The following is an 18027-nucleotide window of genomic DNA, read 5'->3' as shown; positions in this document are numbered from 1 at the left end:
TGGAAGTCAGCCAGCTGCCCGCTCCATCTGGGCAGCATGCAGGACAGAGCCTGAGGGAAGAAAGATGAACATTACAAACTGTGCAGCCCTGCTCTGCTGTGGCTCACCCAGGCTTGTGACTACAGTGGTTGAGTAGGTTCATAGACTTTGTCCCACTTTGACAGGGATTGACAAAACTTGGGAACTATGTTCAAGAAAAGAAACAAAACTCATGCCTACCTTTGGAAGTATATTCACACACTCCTGGTTCTCTTACCATTCTTTCTGCCATCTCTTGACTCAGAAATCCTGATACTGGTTCCAGTTCTTGCACCCAGTGGCAGTCACCCTGTAGGACTGTGACTTTGAAAAGGTGACAGACTACTGCAGCCACTTCATAGAATAGCCACCTTCCTGGTGGTTTCCTGATTGCATATCCCAGATGGACGCCACCTGTGCCTCTACCTTCCCTCTCCCCGGTCTGCTTCCTGAGGCTGGCTGTGGTTAGCATTTACCCTGCGCTTAAAATGCACACCCCAGCCTGGCTCACAATGCAGCTCATTATCTTCTTTACAGGAACATGTATTGAGTACCCATATATGTATGGGTTTTAACACAGTTTAATCATATAGGCCAGACTATTGAGAAACCTACAACTTGAAACAGATCAAGTTGTCCTTGGAAACAGGTCCATGAGGAGGAACATAAAGGAACATTTAGTGATCATTCAACCCATCCCTCATTTTGAAGGTAGTGAAATGCAAGCTGGTCACCTTGCATAGGCCAGTTGCAGGGCACATCCTGGCAGCGCTCTTTTTGAATATGCACTACCCCCAATCCCCTGCACTTTCTGTAAGATATAATTCGGTCTAGGCTGCTCAGGCAAAGGTAGAAGAATTCATGGCTTTCCTTTCTAAAGGAAAGACCTCAGGTTTCTGATTTGGGGGTGATATTTGTTTTATTGTTTGTTTTAAAGAATTTAGAAAATGACCAAGATATCATAGCTAGGAGTCCAGAGAAGAGATATTTGGGGACCAAGATTGTAAACATTAGAATGAAAAGAATAGCCACAAGCTGGTAGTCCATTGTTACAATCTGCATTTAAATAGTGTGGAATAGTCCCAAAGTAAGCAATCCAAATTATTACTGCATCCCTAAGCAAAGCAGCAGCTATCCTAACAGAGACAGGTTCTGTCCTCCAAGATATGTGTGGTTAAAAATAAATGAGTACTTTGTATAACTATTGTAAGCTTAAAAAATAAAGATAAGTTGGTGCATGTGGTGGGTCACTTGAGAAGCTGAGGCAGGAGGAAGAGGATAGAGGATAGTGAATCTAAGTCAACTACACAGTGGGAGAGTCTGTCTCAAAAAAAAAGACAATGAAAGTAAATGATAAATAGATGGGGAGGTAAGAGGGGGAGAGGCTGTATCTGAAGGACTTCAGTGCAAGCAAGTTAATGATGGCACTGTGATTTCAAGTGAAATGAAGCACTGTTACTAGAACTACAGGAACATGACATGAAACTTCTAATGTCAAACAGCAGTATATAAAAACATGGTTGAGTAATAGCAAGAGCCTGAACCAAGCACCCTTCGTAAAGGTGAAAGGAATGGAATTAGAGTGGTGTGGGCAGCCATGAGGAAGATGTGGAGTCTGAATTCTTGCTTTTCTGGCTGGGAAAATGCTTTACTATCTACATAATAGACTTGGGTCTACACTAGGGCCTGATTAGAGAGGGCCATCCCGTTCTGTCTCACTCTGTTTTGATCCTGCAGAGTTATAGATGAAGTGACAAGGATGGTATCTTGATTATATCCAGCTGCCTGGAATAAGTCAAGGGCAGAGAGGCCCCGCATGAGAGCCATGCTCACAAAAAGCTCCAAAGGAATCTGAAATTCAGGATACTTCTAATACCTTTTAGTGCAGTGTAGTTTGGCATTCTGTGACTTAATGTCACCAAATGAAACCCTCTAGATAGAAGGCTGAAAAATGACTTCTACTTATTGAAATCTTAGCATCATTTGGCCCTAAATCTAAGCCAATACAAAACTAGTATGATGATGGTGGCGGGGGTGGGTAGCTGTGACCAAGGTGGAAAGGGCTTGTAATAAAGAATCCCCTTGGGAAAGTGACCTGAACTTCCTTTGCATAGAGCTGGCAGCTGCCATCGTTAGCAGAAATATCCACTGATTCAGATGCCCACATATACCTTTCCTCGGCCTTGTCCTCCCTAGTATTTAGTTGTGTATGCTTGGGGCCCTTCACAAAGTTCCTTTACTCTTCTGGTAAGGCAGTGGGTACAAGGCTGCTGTGACTTGAACAAGCAGTGCCAATACTGAGTTAAGGAATTGGCAGAGCACTTGGCAGAGCCTGCCCAGGCCCACAAACAGAAATTATGGTGCACATAACTATGTTGCTACACTGAGCCCTATAAAACTATAATAGTATTGTATAATTTTAATCTATTGAAACACAAACTCCAGAGTAGAGAGAACATAGCAGCAGCAGCAGCATATGCATCTGAGGAAATGTTTGACATGAATTCATCTGTCTACGGCTATTAGGGTGATGCCTGTGGCTGATTAGCTCCGCTGGTTACAACCTAAGTGTTAATGAGGCCATGGCAGTGGGCCTGAGAACCCTGGCAGGTGAGCTGGTTTTACACAAAGGGGAGCTTTTCACATAGCATCAGACAAGATCTAGATCAGACAGTCCATAAAATCATGGAGATGATCAAGGAGGACCCAGCAGAAACAGTATAATGACAATATGTGTCCCTGCATGTTTCAGTAAAGATGCCTGGGCTCTTCACATCTTGCTGAGAGTGGTAACTGCTTAGGTGTCCTTTCTGAGTTGAGGAGTGTTGGTAGAGTCTAGCCAATGAATGAAAGCATGAAGTACTGATTACAAGTTCTGGTCTTGAACCTAAAACAAAGAAAGATGGGTAAAGAATATATGAATGAAGCAGTTATTTTAAAAAATGAACGGTTAGTAAATAAAAGCAAGAGGTTGAAGGATGTGATAGATTGGTTGTGGGTAGTATTTGCCTTAAATATGAAGTTCCAAGAGGGCCTTTGAAGGAATTGACATTTAAACGTGGAGCTGGCTGATGGAAAGGAGCAGCCTCTTAAAGAGCTGTGAGATTATTCCAGGCAGAAAAAATAGCAGATGCAAAGGGATAGGGGTTTAGCTAGAGAGGTGACTGGCATGTGAGAGAGCATGTTAAAAGCAGAGGTGATGGTAGGCCCTTTACAAACCAAGGAGTTTGGGTATTTATTCTTAGTGTAATACAAAGCCATTTTTATTTTGTTGTGAGGATGGGACATTCCTTAAAAGATTTCTTTTAGGGGAATGTTACAGTTGAATTGTGTCTTCTCATGAGGATTTGTTTGAGGCTTGACCCTCAGTGCCTCAGAATGTGATTTTATTTGGAAACTGTAACTGACAGGATGGGCCTTAATCTGTTATGACCAATATCATTATAAAGCAGGAAATTTGGACACAGGGAGAGACTTGGCTGAGGGAAGGTGGCCATGTGAAGATGGAGGGTGGAGTGATGCATCTGTAAACCAGAGACAGGAAGGAAAGAGCTTCCCCAGCAGGCATCAGCAGGAGTGCAGCCCTGATACACTTGATTCTGCCTTCTGGTCTCCAAAACTCGTTCTCAGCACCCCCACCCCGGCCCCCAGTTTGTAGTTCTTTGTTATGGCAGTGTAGGAAATGAAAAGGTGAGGAGAAGTATAGGTACGCACACTGGCTGTACCCTGGGGAATGTCAGCAGAAGGTTCCTCATTGGGTTCAGCACCACTGTGTGCTGGGGAAGCCACTGGTTGCTCTGGCATATGACCACCTTATGACTTCCATATGCATATGCATTTATAGTGAAAATTGTTAGAATATAAAACAGTAGGCTAGGTTTACTGGCCAGATGGTCGTCTCAGAGATGCTGTGTGTATTGTGGTTTAGAAGAGCAGGAGTGGCAGTGAAGAGACATGCTTGTCACGGGGATCTTGGTGAGAGGTGGAGGGCTTAGAGCTGGGGCAGTGGCAGTGGAGCTGGTAGGAGTAGTGAGAAGTTGAAGCAGCAGAACTTGCTAATGGATTGGGAGTAAGGTGTGGAATAAAGGCTCATGGTTTAAGTAGTTGGCCAGCTATTTATTGAGATGAGGAAAAGGAGAGACTGGGGATGTGGAATTGAGTCTTGATTTAAACATGGTAAATTGATTATCCAGTGCCTATTGTTGGAGCATCCAAGGCTAAACATAAAGTTATTGGTCACTAAATTGGAGATGGAGTTTAGAGACTAAAAGTAGCTAAGATTCCTTAAAACAAGAGAGTTTGGAAAAGAGAATCAGGCCTGGGATTGGACCTTTGGGAATTCGTTATGTGGAAATGAACTAAAGATTGAGGACCCAGCTAGAGATTGAGAAGAGGGACAGCCAGCAAATTGTCACTGGTCATTTGTGTATGGACCTCTTTCTTAAGTTATACAGAAACATGAGAAGCTGGGCGCCGGTGGCTCACGCCTGTAATCCAAGCTACTCAGGAGGGTGAGGTCTGAGGATCACAGTTCAAAGCCAGCCCAGGAAGGAAAGTCCATGAGACTCTTATCTCCAATTAACCACCAGAAAACCAGAAGTGGCGCTATGGCTCAAGTGGTAGAGCACTATACTTGAGCAGAAGAGCTGAGGGACAGGGCCCAGGCCCAGAGTTCAAGCCCCACAACCGACAAAAAAAAAAAAAAAAGTAAAGAAAAGAAACGCATGAGAAATGGTGCCTAGCCCTCCCTCAATATACCACATTGTATCATCCAACAAACTGTCTCCAAGAGCCTCTCCAAATACAGAATTGATTATAATGAATCAGGGTGGTTGAGTTGCAGGGTTGCCTTTGCATTTCATGTGTGCATTCATCAAGAATGGAGCCTATTTCAGTGATTGTATGTTAGCCTAATTTGGTAAGCTGTTACTCTACTATTTGAAATATTCAAGCATACACAGGATATTTTGGAGGAAATCAGAATCCATAGCTGACTTTGAATAACTGTCACCCATTGGAGTGACTGCCTTAAGAATTCCATTCTGACTTTCTTAAGGGGCCTGCTGATATCTACCTGGATGCCTTTAATACCTAGTGATTGTCATCTGAACTGGGTATGGATTGCTGATATGCTTCTCTCCCTAGGTCTGGCGGGAATTTCCTGACCGACTGGTGGGCTACCCAGGTCGTCTGCATCTATGGGACCATGAGATGAATAAGTGGAAGTATGAGTCTGAATGGACCAATGAGGTGTCCATGGTGCTCACAGGGGCAGCCTTCTATCACAAGGTAAGGGATACAGGCTGGAATAAGGGACTAAGGGTGGCTGCACTGAGGACCAGGTATACATTTGATCTGGCCCAATATAATTTTTCACACCTGTTGCCAGATTTAAGAAAAATTTCTACTCAATGGGCTTAGAAATGTTATACTGTGTGATAGCTCTTTTAAATATGAAAATGCAAACATTGACAACAAGAAAATGAGGAAACGTTACTTATAATTCTAAACTTAGAGGTAGCTATTATTATTTCTAGTATTTTTTCATATTGCCTTTTGTTTACTTACCTCTTTATGCATCCACCGGCATATAGCTCATTAGCCTGCCTTTTCCATATACTATGAGCCTTTCTCTTATCATTAATTTTTTTTCATAGTTACTTCTTAGCATGATTGGTAACATGTCACTTTGTTCATGCTCTATCATGTGTAACTATTACTCTGTCATTAAATATTTTGAAGTTTCTATTTTTTGCTACTTTAAACAATGATTAGTATTTAATGCCTACATAGGGATTAATATCCATTGTTGTAATCATTATGATAGATTTCTAGAAGTAGAATTATATAAAAGTAAATGAGTGTTTGGGCTTTTTAGATACATGTCTGTAATTTTTATATTACTAGTCACAAATTACATGATGAAACTATGTACAACATATGTTTAAAAATTAAACTTAGTTGTTTTGATAAGTAAAAATGAATCTTATTTTCACTTTGCTTACTGGTAAGGTGACAGTTCTTTTGTATGTTTGTTAGTTTATGACAGTTCCTTTTGTACTTCTGAGAACTGTTATGTCAAGTTTGACTCTATTAAGGTAAGATTGGAGAATGTGCTTTTGATTTTAGAAAGTTCAGTTCTTCCGGGGAGCATATGGTTTAATTGATCTGGAATTACTTGTCTGTCATCAGCAGTGGCTTTGCAATTGACTGGTACCAAGAGGACATACTGGTTAATTTACCTTAGCTATTTTATATCTGTTTCTTGCCACTAGCTTGCTACTGCTGTTCTCATGTTTGTCATGACCGTAGATCTAGACATGTAATTCAGTCTTACTAAAACAAAATTTCCATAATTGTAATTCTTGAAACTTATGGCAGTAGACTTTGTACCCTTATTTATATTTGTTTGTATGCATTTATGTATTGCTTTGAGGCTTTTTTGGGGGGTCACTGTATAGCCCAGGCTGGCTTAGAGCCCATGATCCTCCTGCCCTCAGCCTCCCAAATGCTGGGGCTACAGATATGAACCACCACACCCAGCTAAAAAAGGACATACTTTTATAACTCATTTTAACTTAGTATTTCCTTTTATCTTTTCTACTGCTGTAGCCTTGTGATTAATGTCCTTAGGCCAAAACTAGGCCTCTGTGTATCAGTGAAAACAAAGTTGAATTTTAAAATTTTTGTCTCACTTAACAGTATTTTAATTACCTATATACTTACAAAATGCCCGGGGATATCAAGAACTGGGTAGATGCTCATATGAACTGTGAGGACATCGCCATGAATTTCCTAGTGGCTAATGTCACAGGCAAAGCTGTCATCAAGGTAAGAGGCTCTGCCGCTCACTGCTTTGCCTTCTTTGATGTAGCTTTATTCTCTGATCCTGAGGTTCTTATCATTGTAAAAGCAGTATTAAACTTGAACACAGATACTTGAACAACTACATTGCTATAGTTGTACTTAACCTTATTTGAGAATAAATTGATTACTAGCTTTTTAAAGGTAACTTTCCTATACATATTAAAAGCTGAATATATTTTAAGATCCCTTTTGGATCCAACTGCTGAAATACAGATCCCGGGAGATGTAGAAGAAGCACATCCTGACCTTTTTCATCTGGATTAGAGCCCATATATAGAAGTGTGTCATACCAGTTCCTATAGGGATCTGCTAGGAAAGATTAGATTCCTTGGGGAGCTTATTCTGGAAGCCTGGATGGCATCCCACTGACAGACACCTCACAATCTAACAATGTGAATGGGAAAGAGGGCAAGTCACTGTCTTTCTCTAGTTCCCTCCCTGTCTCCCAGATCTCTGAGTGACTCAGTGAACTACTGACTACAAGGAAAATGGAAGGCAGTTTTTAAGGGATCACCAGATTTGCTTTTCAACTTATTCTTAGATGTAGTTGCTTACTATTGACAGTGTTTTCGGCATCTTAGCCATACCTTTATTTGCTTTCTCTCCCTCCTATCCTATCTCCATTTATCTGTCTTCATTAGGTTTGGACAGTAGCCTCCCTTGAGTTTGCAAGAAAGATTGCTAGAAGTTTAAGGCTTGGGAAGGTAGAGGGGCACAGGGAAAAGGATTCAGAGGTTTGGGGGCAACTGGATTTTTTTTCCTGTGGAAAGGAAAAAAATCACTGAGTACCTTCAAGAGCCCAATGCTCCTCTAGTATTTGCCGTTAGCTGAGAGGAGAAAGATTGCCTATTGGACTAAGGTTACGGTGAAAGTTATGGGAAGCTGTATTTCATCGCCCTTATGGCTGTAAGAACAAATGGTGTTTATACAAGGACCTTGGCAGTGAGAAAACAGTCATTAAACAGGAATTAAGGAGCTTGTCATCACCACTTCTTTCCAGTTACAGAAGGCAAAAGCCCTCCAAGCCTCTTTTATAGGGCCCTTGTGAGTTCTGCTGTTGACTGAGCCAGCCTGAATGGAATGGAGGAGTGGTGAGGTGTATGTGTGCGTGCACGCATGTGCATGTGTGTGTGTGTGTGTGCATGCGCGCACATGTGTGTGCGTACATGCAGATCACATTTATGACACAGCATGACACCATTTTGTGCTTCTCTGGCAGGTGACTCCACGGAAGAAATTCAAGTGTCCTGAATGCACAGCCATTGATGGGCTTTCCCTAGACCAGACACACATGGTGGAGAGGTGAGTGAGCCTCTAAGCACATGTCTGCCCTAGCCTCTGATCCCCATTTCCTGCCTTAGGCCTGTTTATGGGACTTGGTTGGAGATGTAAGGACAGCAGCTGGTAGCCATAGTCACCTCCTTTTGCACTGTGGGAATTGGGTTAGTTCAAGCCTAGGTCACCCAAAGAATTAATTTGGAATGCTACTCATTCAATTTGTAATGGCTGGAAAGGTCTTAAAAATATGGCTGGGCTTAAGCTCCAAAAACCAGATTCCCCATGTGGACCTAGCAGTTAACTATCTACACTCATTTGAGTGGAAGCTGGCTAATCCAAGGAAATACTGGATTATTTCTCAGGGTAATCGCCCCATGCTACAGTAAAAGCTTGTTTAGAAAGAATTAAATCAAACCCGCCAGAGACATCTTTGGTGATGTTACTAAAACACCTGCAAGAACAGGATCAAACACCAAGCTCTTTATGTTAGGAGTAGAGGTTCTCTTCAATAGTCTCTTTATTTCCATCAGTTACTCACCAAGTGTACTGAATGGAAAGAAGTTCTAGGCAGTAAGATAGTATATAAGGACTTAAAATCTTGTACTAAACCTAATAAGTTCACCTGTACCCACAAAGTCCCTAAGCTTCAAAGTTTCTGAATCAAAACTAATTCCTCCAAAAGGCTTCTTCTTAACTCCTTTCTTGATTCAGCACACTCTGACTATTGTCTAGGGACCAAGTGCACTCCAAGAATGTTAGACTAACCTTTTAGAATGACATCTCTAGCTCAGGTTTCCACAGATCTCAAGTACATCTGCTTGCAGAACTCATTTCTGAAATCTGGAAGACATAATAAAAAGCCTTCAAGCCTGGAGGATTTCTTTATACAGAAAGTTTTTTGCTCACCCTTGGATTCTTCTGCAATGCGTTATTCCTTTAACTCTAACTAATCTTATCTCATATATATATATATATATATATATATATATATGTCTTTCCCAAATAACATGACTTTTGTCAACTGTTGATATGAAGTTATGTATTACTGTGATTTTGGAACAAATTGTCACTGGTGAGCACAAGTATTGCACAATTACAGGCATCAATCTTAACTATCACATCTCATTTGGAAGAGGCACCAATTGTAGTTGCCCTGGAGTGTATGAACTGGTTGCTTAAACCTGTCTGTTCATTCAGTGCTCAGGGAAATTCATAGCATTAAGCTAAGCATTATTGGACTGAGTAGAAATGTGGGAGGAAAGTGAAGGGAGAAAAGTTGACCTTACAGTGACCTTGAGGTTTATGCTGAAACATAACAATGCTTCTTTACACTGCTGATATCATAGCACTTATAGAAAAAAATTATCAGGCAGGGAGAGACAGAACAGTCAGCTTGAGGAATCTATTATGGAATCCTAATCAGAGTGTCTAAGGGAGATGTTGAGACTTCTTTAGAAAAGACCCTAGTTGTTATTGGGTTTAATTATGTCAGTTTGTAATTGCTACCAGCAATAGTATACACACAGTTAACACATTTATATATATATATATATATATATACGTATGTATGTATATTTATTTATATATATATATATAAATAATGTAATCCCAAGATATTAATGGTAAATGCTCTAAAGGAGGCTCAATGTGGAATATAACAAATGAGGGAAATGGGGAAAGTGCTTGCTGGATTGATTATTAGGAATAATTATGTAAAAGAAGTGAACACTTGAAGGAAGTCTTCAACAGTTATGAATATCCCAACCAGTGACATTCTGAGCACTATGAGGAGATTGTAGTCAGAAGAACCATGTGATCAGCAGTGCCCAATCAGCAAGTTCGGGGTTTATTTGACAGACAGTAAGAAATTCAACTTGGCCAAAGCATAGAATTCTGTTGTTATTACCAGACTGCAAAGGGCTTTCTCCTTCAAGTTTTGGAGAGTTCTCCAGGATTTTTTTTTTTTTTTTTTTGGGTCCGGTCGTGGGGCTTGAACTCTGGGCCTGGGCGCTGTCCCTCAGCTCTTCAGCTCAAGGCTAGCACTCTACCACTTGAGCCACAGCGCCACTTCCGGCTTTTTTCTTTTTGCTTATGTGGTGCTGAGGAATCGAACTCAGGGCCTCAGGCATGCAAGGCAAGCGCTTTACCACTGAGCCACCTTCTCAGCCCCTCTCCAGGATTTTTGAACAGGGACTACCTTGTTCAAAGGATTGCTTTGAAATTTATTTTGAAATAGGGCATTGAGTGAATTAAAGTGACAGGAGAAAGCCATTTAGAAGCCTTGAACAAAGCTGAATGTGGGAAAGCAAGTTACAAATTAATTAAGATTTTACCCCCAAAGGAAAATGTGTCTGGCCAGGTGCCAGTGGCTCATTCCTATAATCTTAGCTACTCAGGACAAGAAAGTCCATGAGACTCTTATCAGTTAATGAAAATCCAGAAGTTGGAGCTGTGGTTCAAGGCTAGAGTGCTAGCTCTGAATGAAAAAGCCAAAAGATATCTCATAGGCCCTGAGTTCTAGTCCCAGTACTGGCACAAAGAAAAGAAAGGAGCAAGGGAGGGAGAGAAGGAGGGAGGGAGGGAGGGAGGAAAGGAAGAAGGAAATATGAAAATGAAGAAAACGTGTCAGAACTTTGTTTGCACCTAGATAGGTATAGGGAGTTTGTAGACAAAGAGTCAACAGAGATAACTTAGATTTTGAATTGAGAGAAAGGGTGATACCCTTCACAGTGTAAATAATACAGGTAGGGGAGGAGAGGAGACTCATTGGTGAATTTTTCTACCTTAAACAGTATAATGGATAGGACAAGAGGACAGGAGATTTTAATCATGGGTGAAATTGGAGAAGAGTAAGATGAGTGACTGTGTGGTCTTGCCCTAGTATATAGATTTAGACAGCAGGCAGTTGGAAGGAAGTTTAAAACAAAGATAAATGCTTGGCAGTTATCTGCCCAGAGGTAACAGTTGACTAAAGAAGAACCAAGGGTAGACTCAAGAGAAATTATTATGTTTGGGAGAGAGAGAGGCAACTACAGATGAGGCCAGCAGAAAAACAGGGTGTGTAGTGCTTGGAGCAAGAAAGGAGCAGAGACATACAGACTGATGAAAGGTCTAAGTGGTTATTGAAGATCTTAAAAAATAATGTCAAAGAGTAAGGACGCCAAAGCATGAGTGAATATGAGCTGGTGATGAGGGAGTGAGTGAATGTAAATGACCCTTTAGAAGCATTTACTAGGGAGCAGAAGGCACTCAATTAGCATATCTGAGCAAAATTACTTGGCTTAAAGATTGAGGCACCAGATTATTAAATATAACATTTAAATTGAGATGGAAGAAGGCAAGTTTTTAAGTTTTTTGTGTGTGTGAAAATACCACACAGAGGGGTTAAATTACATGAGCAAGGTAATGAGTACATTTGTTATGAAGCATTGTTTTAAGCTATCTCAGGTAGCCCAAATGATGACATTATCCTGTAGACTTGTTCACTTGCTTTATTTTGTAATAGTTCTCTATGCAGAATATATGATTCCCACAAGACAGGGAAAGTAGTTAGCCATTTTTGCCAGTGTATGACCTTGTATTAAGTTTTGTGGCTCAGTTGGCCATAAGTCCTGTATTTGGAATTCTGGGGCCAGAAATCTTGGCTGCACAGGAGAGTAGTTTTTACCCAGCAATTCCTACAGTCTGCTGGCTCTTAAAGATCTAGAAGAATCTGTGCTGTTCATTTTGATATGTAGCTTCACCAAGGTTACTATGGCAGACAATTTGAATTTAAGAAAACATAGTATTTTGATTTGGGCCAATTAGTCACCCAGTTATTAGTTTTTCACTCATTTGCTGTTTGATCTAAGGGAACTTGCTTACCTTCGATCTTTTCATCTGCTAAAACAGCAGGGGTATTAATATCTATCAAATAAGCATGTCTACACATAGGGTCAACAAATATTTACTGAGCATCTTTCCAAGCCATACAGTACGTGCTAGGAATGAACAATGTAATAATTCATTAAAACCTGTAGCACAGTTTGGGCCTGGCAATGTTCACCTGTGCCTCAGTTTCCCCAGCATGAAGTCCTAGTGGCCTCTGATTTCTTTAGAGAGCCTTAGAAAGGCAAACAGAACGTATAGTCCTTCCTTCCCCAGATACGTCAACATATCACATGTAGACATGAGCTCTTAGTGTATCTGTGCCCTTGACTGGAAAAGCAGTGCAGGAGAGCAGTTGCTGACAGGGTTCCTGGACCCCTGGCAGAGCATCTCATGTGGGCCACCAGCAACCAGCCTAACTGGATCCCCAGCCAGATGGCCTGTGTTAACAGAAAGTAGACAATGTCATTATTGCTGCCAGAAAAGGGAAGGGCCTCTACCAGGGGATTCGTCCCAGCACCCCTTCCCCAGAGCAGGCTATGCAGGGGAAAAGAACACTTGCCAGAACCTGGAATAGCCTGCACAAGCCAGGCTGGCCCAAGTCCCAGGGCAGCTAGCTATGGCTGTTCCCTACCAGTAGATCTGGTTACAGAGAAGACATTGTCATTTATACTTTGTACGAGACTATGTTGCTGCTGTCCTCTGCCAAGAGCATGGGGCCCTTTCATACAGATTTGCTGGTTCTACACTGAGCACAGTCCAGCTCTGCTGTCCAGAGGGGGTAGCACAGCAACTGGAAAGGAGAAGAATGCCTCCTGTTTATAGACAGAACTGCTGGCAAAAGGAAACTCTTGGTGAGTCTGCCTTGGCTGCCACTGATTTTGCCCTGTGATTTGAAGAGAGAAAAACTGTTGTCCACCTTTTGTCCCTCCATTTCTGTACCCCCCTTGCTCCCCACAAAAGACAGACAAACAAGAAAATGAGACAAAAAGAAAGAAGGAAAAAAACCCTGTTATCCAGTGTCTAGTCCCTACCTCCATGCTAGAACCCTTCAATCTCCTCATATGCTTGGCTGTCTGCCAGTAGGAGAAACTCAGTTACTGCAGTCAGGAAGGGTGCAGTGCCTACAGCCAATGCAAACCTCGGGTTCAAACTATCTCTGCAGCCATGGACAAGTTACTCAACCTCTCTGAACCTCCTTTTTTTTTTTTTTAATCTATAGATATAAACCCAACTTTCCTTCAAGAAAATGGAGGAGGAATACTTTAGGGATCAGTGAGATGTGTATGCAAATTACCTGGCACAGAGTAGAGGCTCGGCAAGGCCCTCACATTGGATCCTAGAATTCTTAATACATAAATCATGTCATCTCATTGTTAATACCTTAGCCTCAGGAGTCAGAGCGCCTGGTTGTTTGGAGCTTTGCGCAGGTTCCTTAGGCCCCAGGCCTGGGTCAAACCCATAAAAAAGATGTCAGGCTTGGCTGTTCCTCCAAAGACACTGTAAGGTGAAGTGACTGTGTGTCTTAGTCTTCCTGCTAAAAAATGGGCCCGAGAGAGGGACCGACCCCCCAGCGTCACTGCGAGGAGACAGTGGGTTATCTAGATATGAAATGTGCTTAAAACCAGCTTGGAGCAAACAGTAGACATGGTGCTTTATTCATGGCGATGTATGACGCTATTAGCTAACGCCTCAAAATGAAACATCAATAAATGTTTTCAGAAACAATGATCACGAGAAAGGAGTTGATAATGACAGTCTTCTTTATTAATTCCTTCCTAAAGCCAACAGCTCTAGAGTAGCTCTATTGTATTGACTAGAATAGTCTGAAGCCAGGCTTACCGTAGTGTCAGGACCACAGGCACTCAAGGCCTGTCTCGGCACCGGATTCTGCGTGGAGGATGGTTCTGTCTGATTCATCTGTCTTGCTGCACTCTTGGGTGCCCAGGACTGAGCCAGGAGAACGAGCCAGCACTGACCTTTCTGAAATCTATCCTCCAGGGCCCACTGACTTCAAACGCAGTTTCCTCAGGCTTGTTTTCCTCTCTGGTCGGGTGCTGACGCGTCCTCATTACCCAGCTGTCACACTCAGTTGGCCTGATTGACCTCAGCCATTCCCCTCACAATGAGGGGGGCCCCTGGTAGGGTGAAGGGAACTGGCCTCCCCTCCTCCAGGAGCTCAGTGCTCTTGGCTCTTGCTGCTGATTCTAACATGAAATCACCAATTATGAAAGCCAACTTGTGTGAGCTGGGACTTTGTCTGAAGAGCCGTGCAAGCTAGCAGAACATTTCCAGACATCATTTCTCTAGATGTTGTGAAGAAGGTGTTCATTGTTTGAAGCCCAGGGTCTCTCTCCCTTACCTGCCTTTGCCGTTATCTTGGTCTAGGGGTAAAACCTTCCCTTCTGCCTTTCTAAGGTCAGCAAGCCAGGCTCAAATGCAGGTAGCCTTTTCCTTCCCACCCTCTGCCTTGTCTTTGGCTGGCAGAGATGGGGTTAAGCTAATCCACCTGGGTTTGAGGCCTGCTAGTGCTGGAAGAATGACTGGAATTTGAGGGGAGGGGCAGACACCCTGACCTGGAGGCCCCAGGCCTCCCAACAGCATCCCTGCTTCACTTTCTTGCACCAAATGGAGTGAGTCAGGGACCCTAGGTCACCTCGTTTGTCACTAGCTTTTCCAGAGCCTGGCAGCAGGCTGGGAGTATTTGTGTTTCTCTCATTGACGGTGAACAGCTTCTCAATATCTTCCTTTTCTCCCCGTGCTGCCCTCCTCCACCAACCCCACAGGTCTGAGTGCATCAACAAATTTGCTTCTGTCTTTGGAACGATGCCCCTCAAGGTGGTGGAGCACAGAGCTGACCCTGTGCTGTACAAGGATGACTTTCCTGAGAAACTGAAGAGCTTCCCCAACATTGGCAGCTTGTGAAGTGTGTCATGGCTGGGGGCCTGGGTGATGGCTGGACAGAGGAAGAGGACTGGACCTCCACCACCCCCGCTAATGAAGAAGGAGGGTTGGACAGTGGAAGGTAGCCGGCCTCTACCTCGGTGGCAGGCATGTGTCCACCTAGCTGCATTCCCAGGAACAGAAGCCCAGAAAGCTACATGAGCACCATGAGCCAGCAGCCCACACTGCATCCTCAGTGGGCACTCTGAAGATGCCCAGAGAAGGATGCCTTGAACTCAAGGCAGTGTCTTTCGCTTGCAGTCCATTGACTGAGTTCCTCCTGGGGAGAAGCCCGTCAGCCTGCCCAGGTCCTAGGAATTGTGGCCATAGTGCTTCCAGTCACTTCACTTCACAGTGTCTTTGGAGAATCAGCCAAGCCTGACATCTTCATAGGTTTGGCCCTGGCCTGGGGCCTAGCGAGTGGGCACATGCAAAGGAAGAACTCCGGCTACTGAGCAGAGCCTGCCTCTCCCTCAGTCACTCCTCTTGGCTTTTATTTTAAAATGATTAAAATTATTTTTTACTCATTTTCCTACTGTGGTGTAAGCACTGATTCTTTGTCATCAGAGGAACTAGGCTTTTTCTGTGTATTTCATCCTGCCTTTCAGCCAGGAAGACTGATCAGTACTGTTTATATCAAGCATAAGAAGGGCCCGTGTCACAAACACTGAGATCACTCGAGAGCCCCCCAAAAGGCCCTTCCTGACAGGGTGCAGTCCGTGTTCATCTGTGCACTCAGGGAAAACAGAAGGCCACCGATAGCCATGTGGCTGAGTGGCTTTAGCCCATACCATGTTGTAAACGTTGAGGGCTTTGTGACTCCCACCCCCACCCTAGGGGATGCCAAAATTTCCTTCATTCTTTTGGTATAAATGTAACATTAGCCAGGGAGGTTCTGGCTAATGTTAAATGCTGCTAGAACAACCACTTCGCAACAGTTGCCGGTGTATTTAAATCATTAAATTTCAGCATTTAGTAATACTGCCCATGTGTGAATTATACCTCTTTAAGCCCAGTTGATGAACAAATCTACTCTGGCAAATGTTAAATGTTATGGATTCGAAACAGATTTATCTGGCTCTAATATTAAGATTAGCCACAGTTTGGGCTTTAGCCATAACATATGTCCCCAGAACACAAAATACATAACAATTTGCTTAGAATATGGATATAATTATGACCCCAGTTGTATGCCAATGGAAGTAACTCACACCCCCCCCCCCATTGTTCTGTAGAGTGACCGGTGTCTGTGCTGTGGTCTTAGCAAGTCCCTTTGCACATGTACCCACCCATCAGGAAGCCAGAGGACTATGTTCCAGAAGGAGCAGAGGTAAAAGCGGAAATCCTGAGTTTTGTCTTGATTCATGTTCAGGAGTGATTAGAACCGTGGGCTATGGCTGCTGGAAGGGTAGAAGATAGCATCACACCCAGCTTCTCATGTGGCCCATGCAGACATCAGAGCAGGGGTTCCTTCAGTGAATTAGCACTGCACGCACAGGTGTTTGGTGAGTGCTTTTGACCTAGAGACTACATATGAGTCAACAGCAGACTGAGAAGGCCCTGTCTTGTATTCACAGTACTGCGAAAGGTATAGCAGAAACCAGAGCAAGAGATTTTTATTGTCACTCGGGAAGCCGGCAGGAAGTGAATTCCTTTACTTCCTTGGAGGTGCCAAGATGAGGGGTGTGGCCAGGGAGGGTAGTGAGATCTCGCAGTGCCCCATGTACAGCTTTCGCCTTCAGCTTGGCCCTCAAGTTACTCGAATATCCTTTTGCTCATCATTGACTGTACAGCCCTAGCGGCTGTTTTCTAATCCAGTTCTCCCTCCCAAAGTTTAAGGAAATCATGTTGTTGCTTTTCCTATTCTTTGACTTTGGAAGAACTCTAGCCTGAGACTGCTGGGAGCCTAGGGAACATAAGGCTTTGTCTCTCAGAGAAGTCATTGAACCTTAAGGACATTTAAACTCTACTTAACATACTTTACTATTTCCAGAAATATCAGGATGTGATCTTGCAACATAGCATAAAGCAGCTTGCATTGTAGACACTTACATTATAAGATACATCTTGGGTGCTGGAGACAGACTTCAAAGGTTCTTCTGGGGAACAGGTGGTCCAGCTACAGTAGAAAGGCAGAATGGGAGCCCAACAAGCATTCAGGGTTCAGGGACTCGGGGGGCAAAGAACAACCCTCTGAGCCCCAACCAGAAAGCCCCAACTATAAGCTTGGGTCAGGACCATCTGCCCTTGGCACACACAGCTTGATTTCAGAAGCAGAACAACAATGCTAATTAAAATGTCATGTTCTGGCCTACAGCAGACAACAGCTGGTTCTAGATTAAGAAATCATTTTTAAGCAATTACATCCTACTGGCCTGTAGAGAAGGCAGCCTTGAACTGGCCCTGGCATGGCCCAGCATCCCACAGCTACTTACTACCTTTGCCCAGGGACCTTAACTGGCACGGGCCTGCTTGGAATACCAGGCTCAGAAAGACTTCATTTTTTTCCCTGATTAACATTAGATAATTGTCCATATTTTACCATATCTCACACATGGTTATGTCCAATCCTCCCTTTCTGGGGAAATTCATGAAGGAAATAGCTTTCTTTCAGAATCTGCTCAGTGATGCTCTGATGTCCCCTTTCTGTTTAGCAAGTTAAGAACTGAGCACCGAAAGCCTCATCTGCATCTGCCGTATTTATGGGGAAGGTGACCCCACTGGGGTGGGGGGAACAGGAGCGTATCTGGAAGAGGCAAGCTCCATGCTCCCTGGCTGAGGATTTCCCAGCTCCAGCTTCTCCCTGGGGTGCCTGTTAGACAGACCTCGAATGGCAAAGAGGCTGCAGAGTCCATATCACAGAGAGAGGCAGCTGAAACAGGATTTGGGGATATAACCACAATAGGCTGAAGAAGCAGAAGCCAACTTTGGGAGTGCTGGGTTCTTCCCAGCTCTTTGCAGTCAGAAGAGCCTGTTGGGGGCCCTGTCAACACCACCCTGGGGTTGGGGTTCTCATTTGCTTCATGACAGTGGTGTCTTTGGAGGTTGAATGTT

General features: G+C 43.4%; 1 protein-coding gene across 1 annotated transcript in view; it reads left to right on the top strand.

Moving 5' to 3' along the window:
- Window positions 1-15505, top strand: part of Ext2 (exostosin glycosyltransferase 2) — a 121787-nt gene extending 106282 nt beyond the window's left edge. The window contains exons 11-14 of the mRNA XM_042671092.1: window positions 5164-5307; window positions 6721-6849; window positions 8105-8187; window positions 14817-15505. Of these exons, the coding sequence (XP_042527026.1) occupies window positions 5164-5307; window positions 6721-6849; window positions 8105-8187; window positions 14817-14955 (495 nt within the window). The 3' untranslated portion in view covers window positions 14956-15505. The remainder of the gene's footprint in view (window positions 1-5163; window positions 5308-6720; window positions 6850-8104; window positions 8188-14816) is intronic.
- Window positions 15506-18027: the final 2522 nt, after the last annotated feature.

This window comes from Dipodomys spectabilis, unplaced genomic scaffold (genome assembly GCF_019054845.1).
Source record: "Dipodomys spectabilis isolate Male_0828 unplaced genomic scaffold, ASM1905484v1 ptg000599l, whole genome shotgun sequence".
Classification (NCBI taxonomy): domain Eukaryota; kingdom Metazoa; phylum Chordata; class Mammalia; order Rodentia; family Heteromyidae; genus Dipodomys; species Dipodomys spectabilis.
The sequence above is the reverse complement of the archived record's forward strand: the minus strand, read 5'-3'. Positions and strand labels throughout refer to the sequence as shown.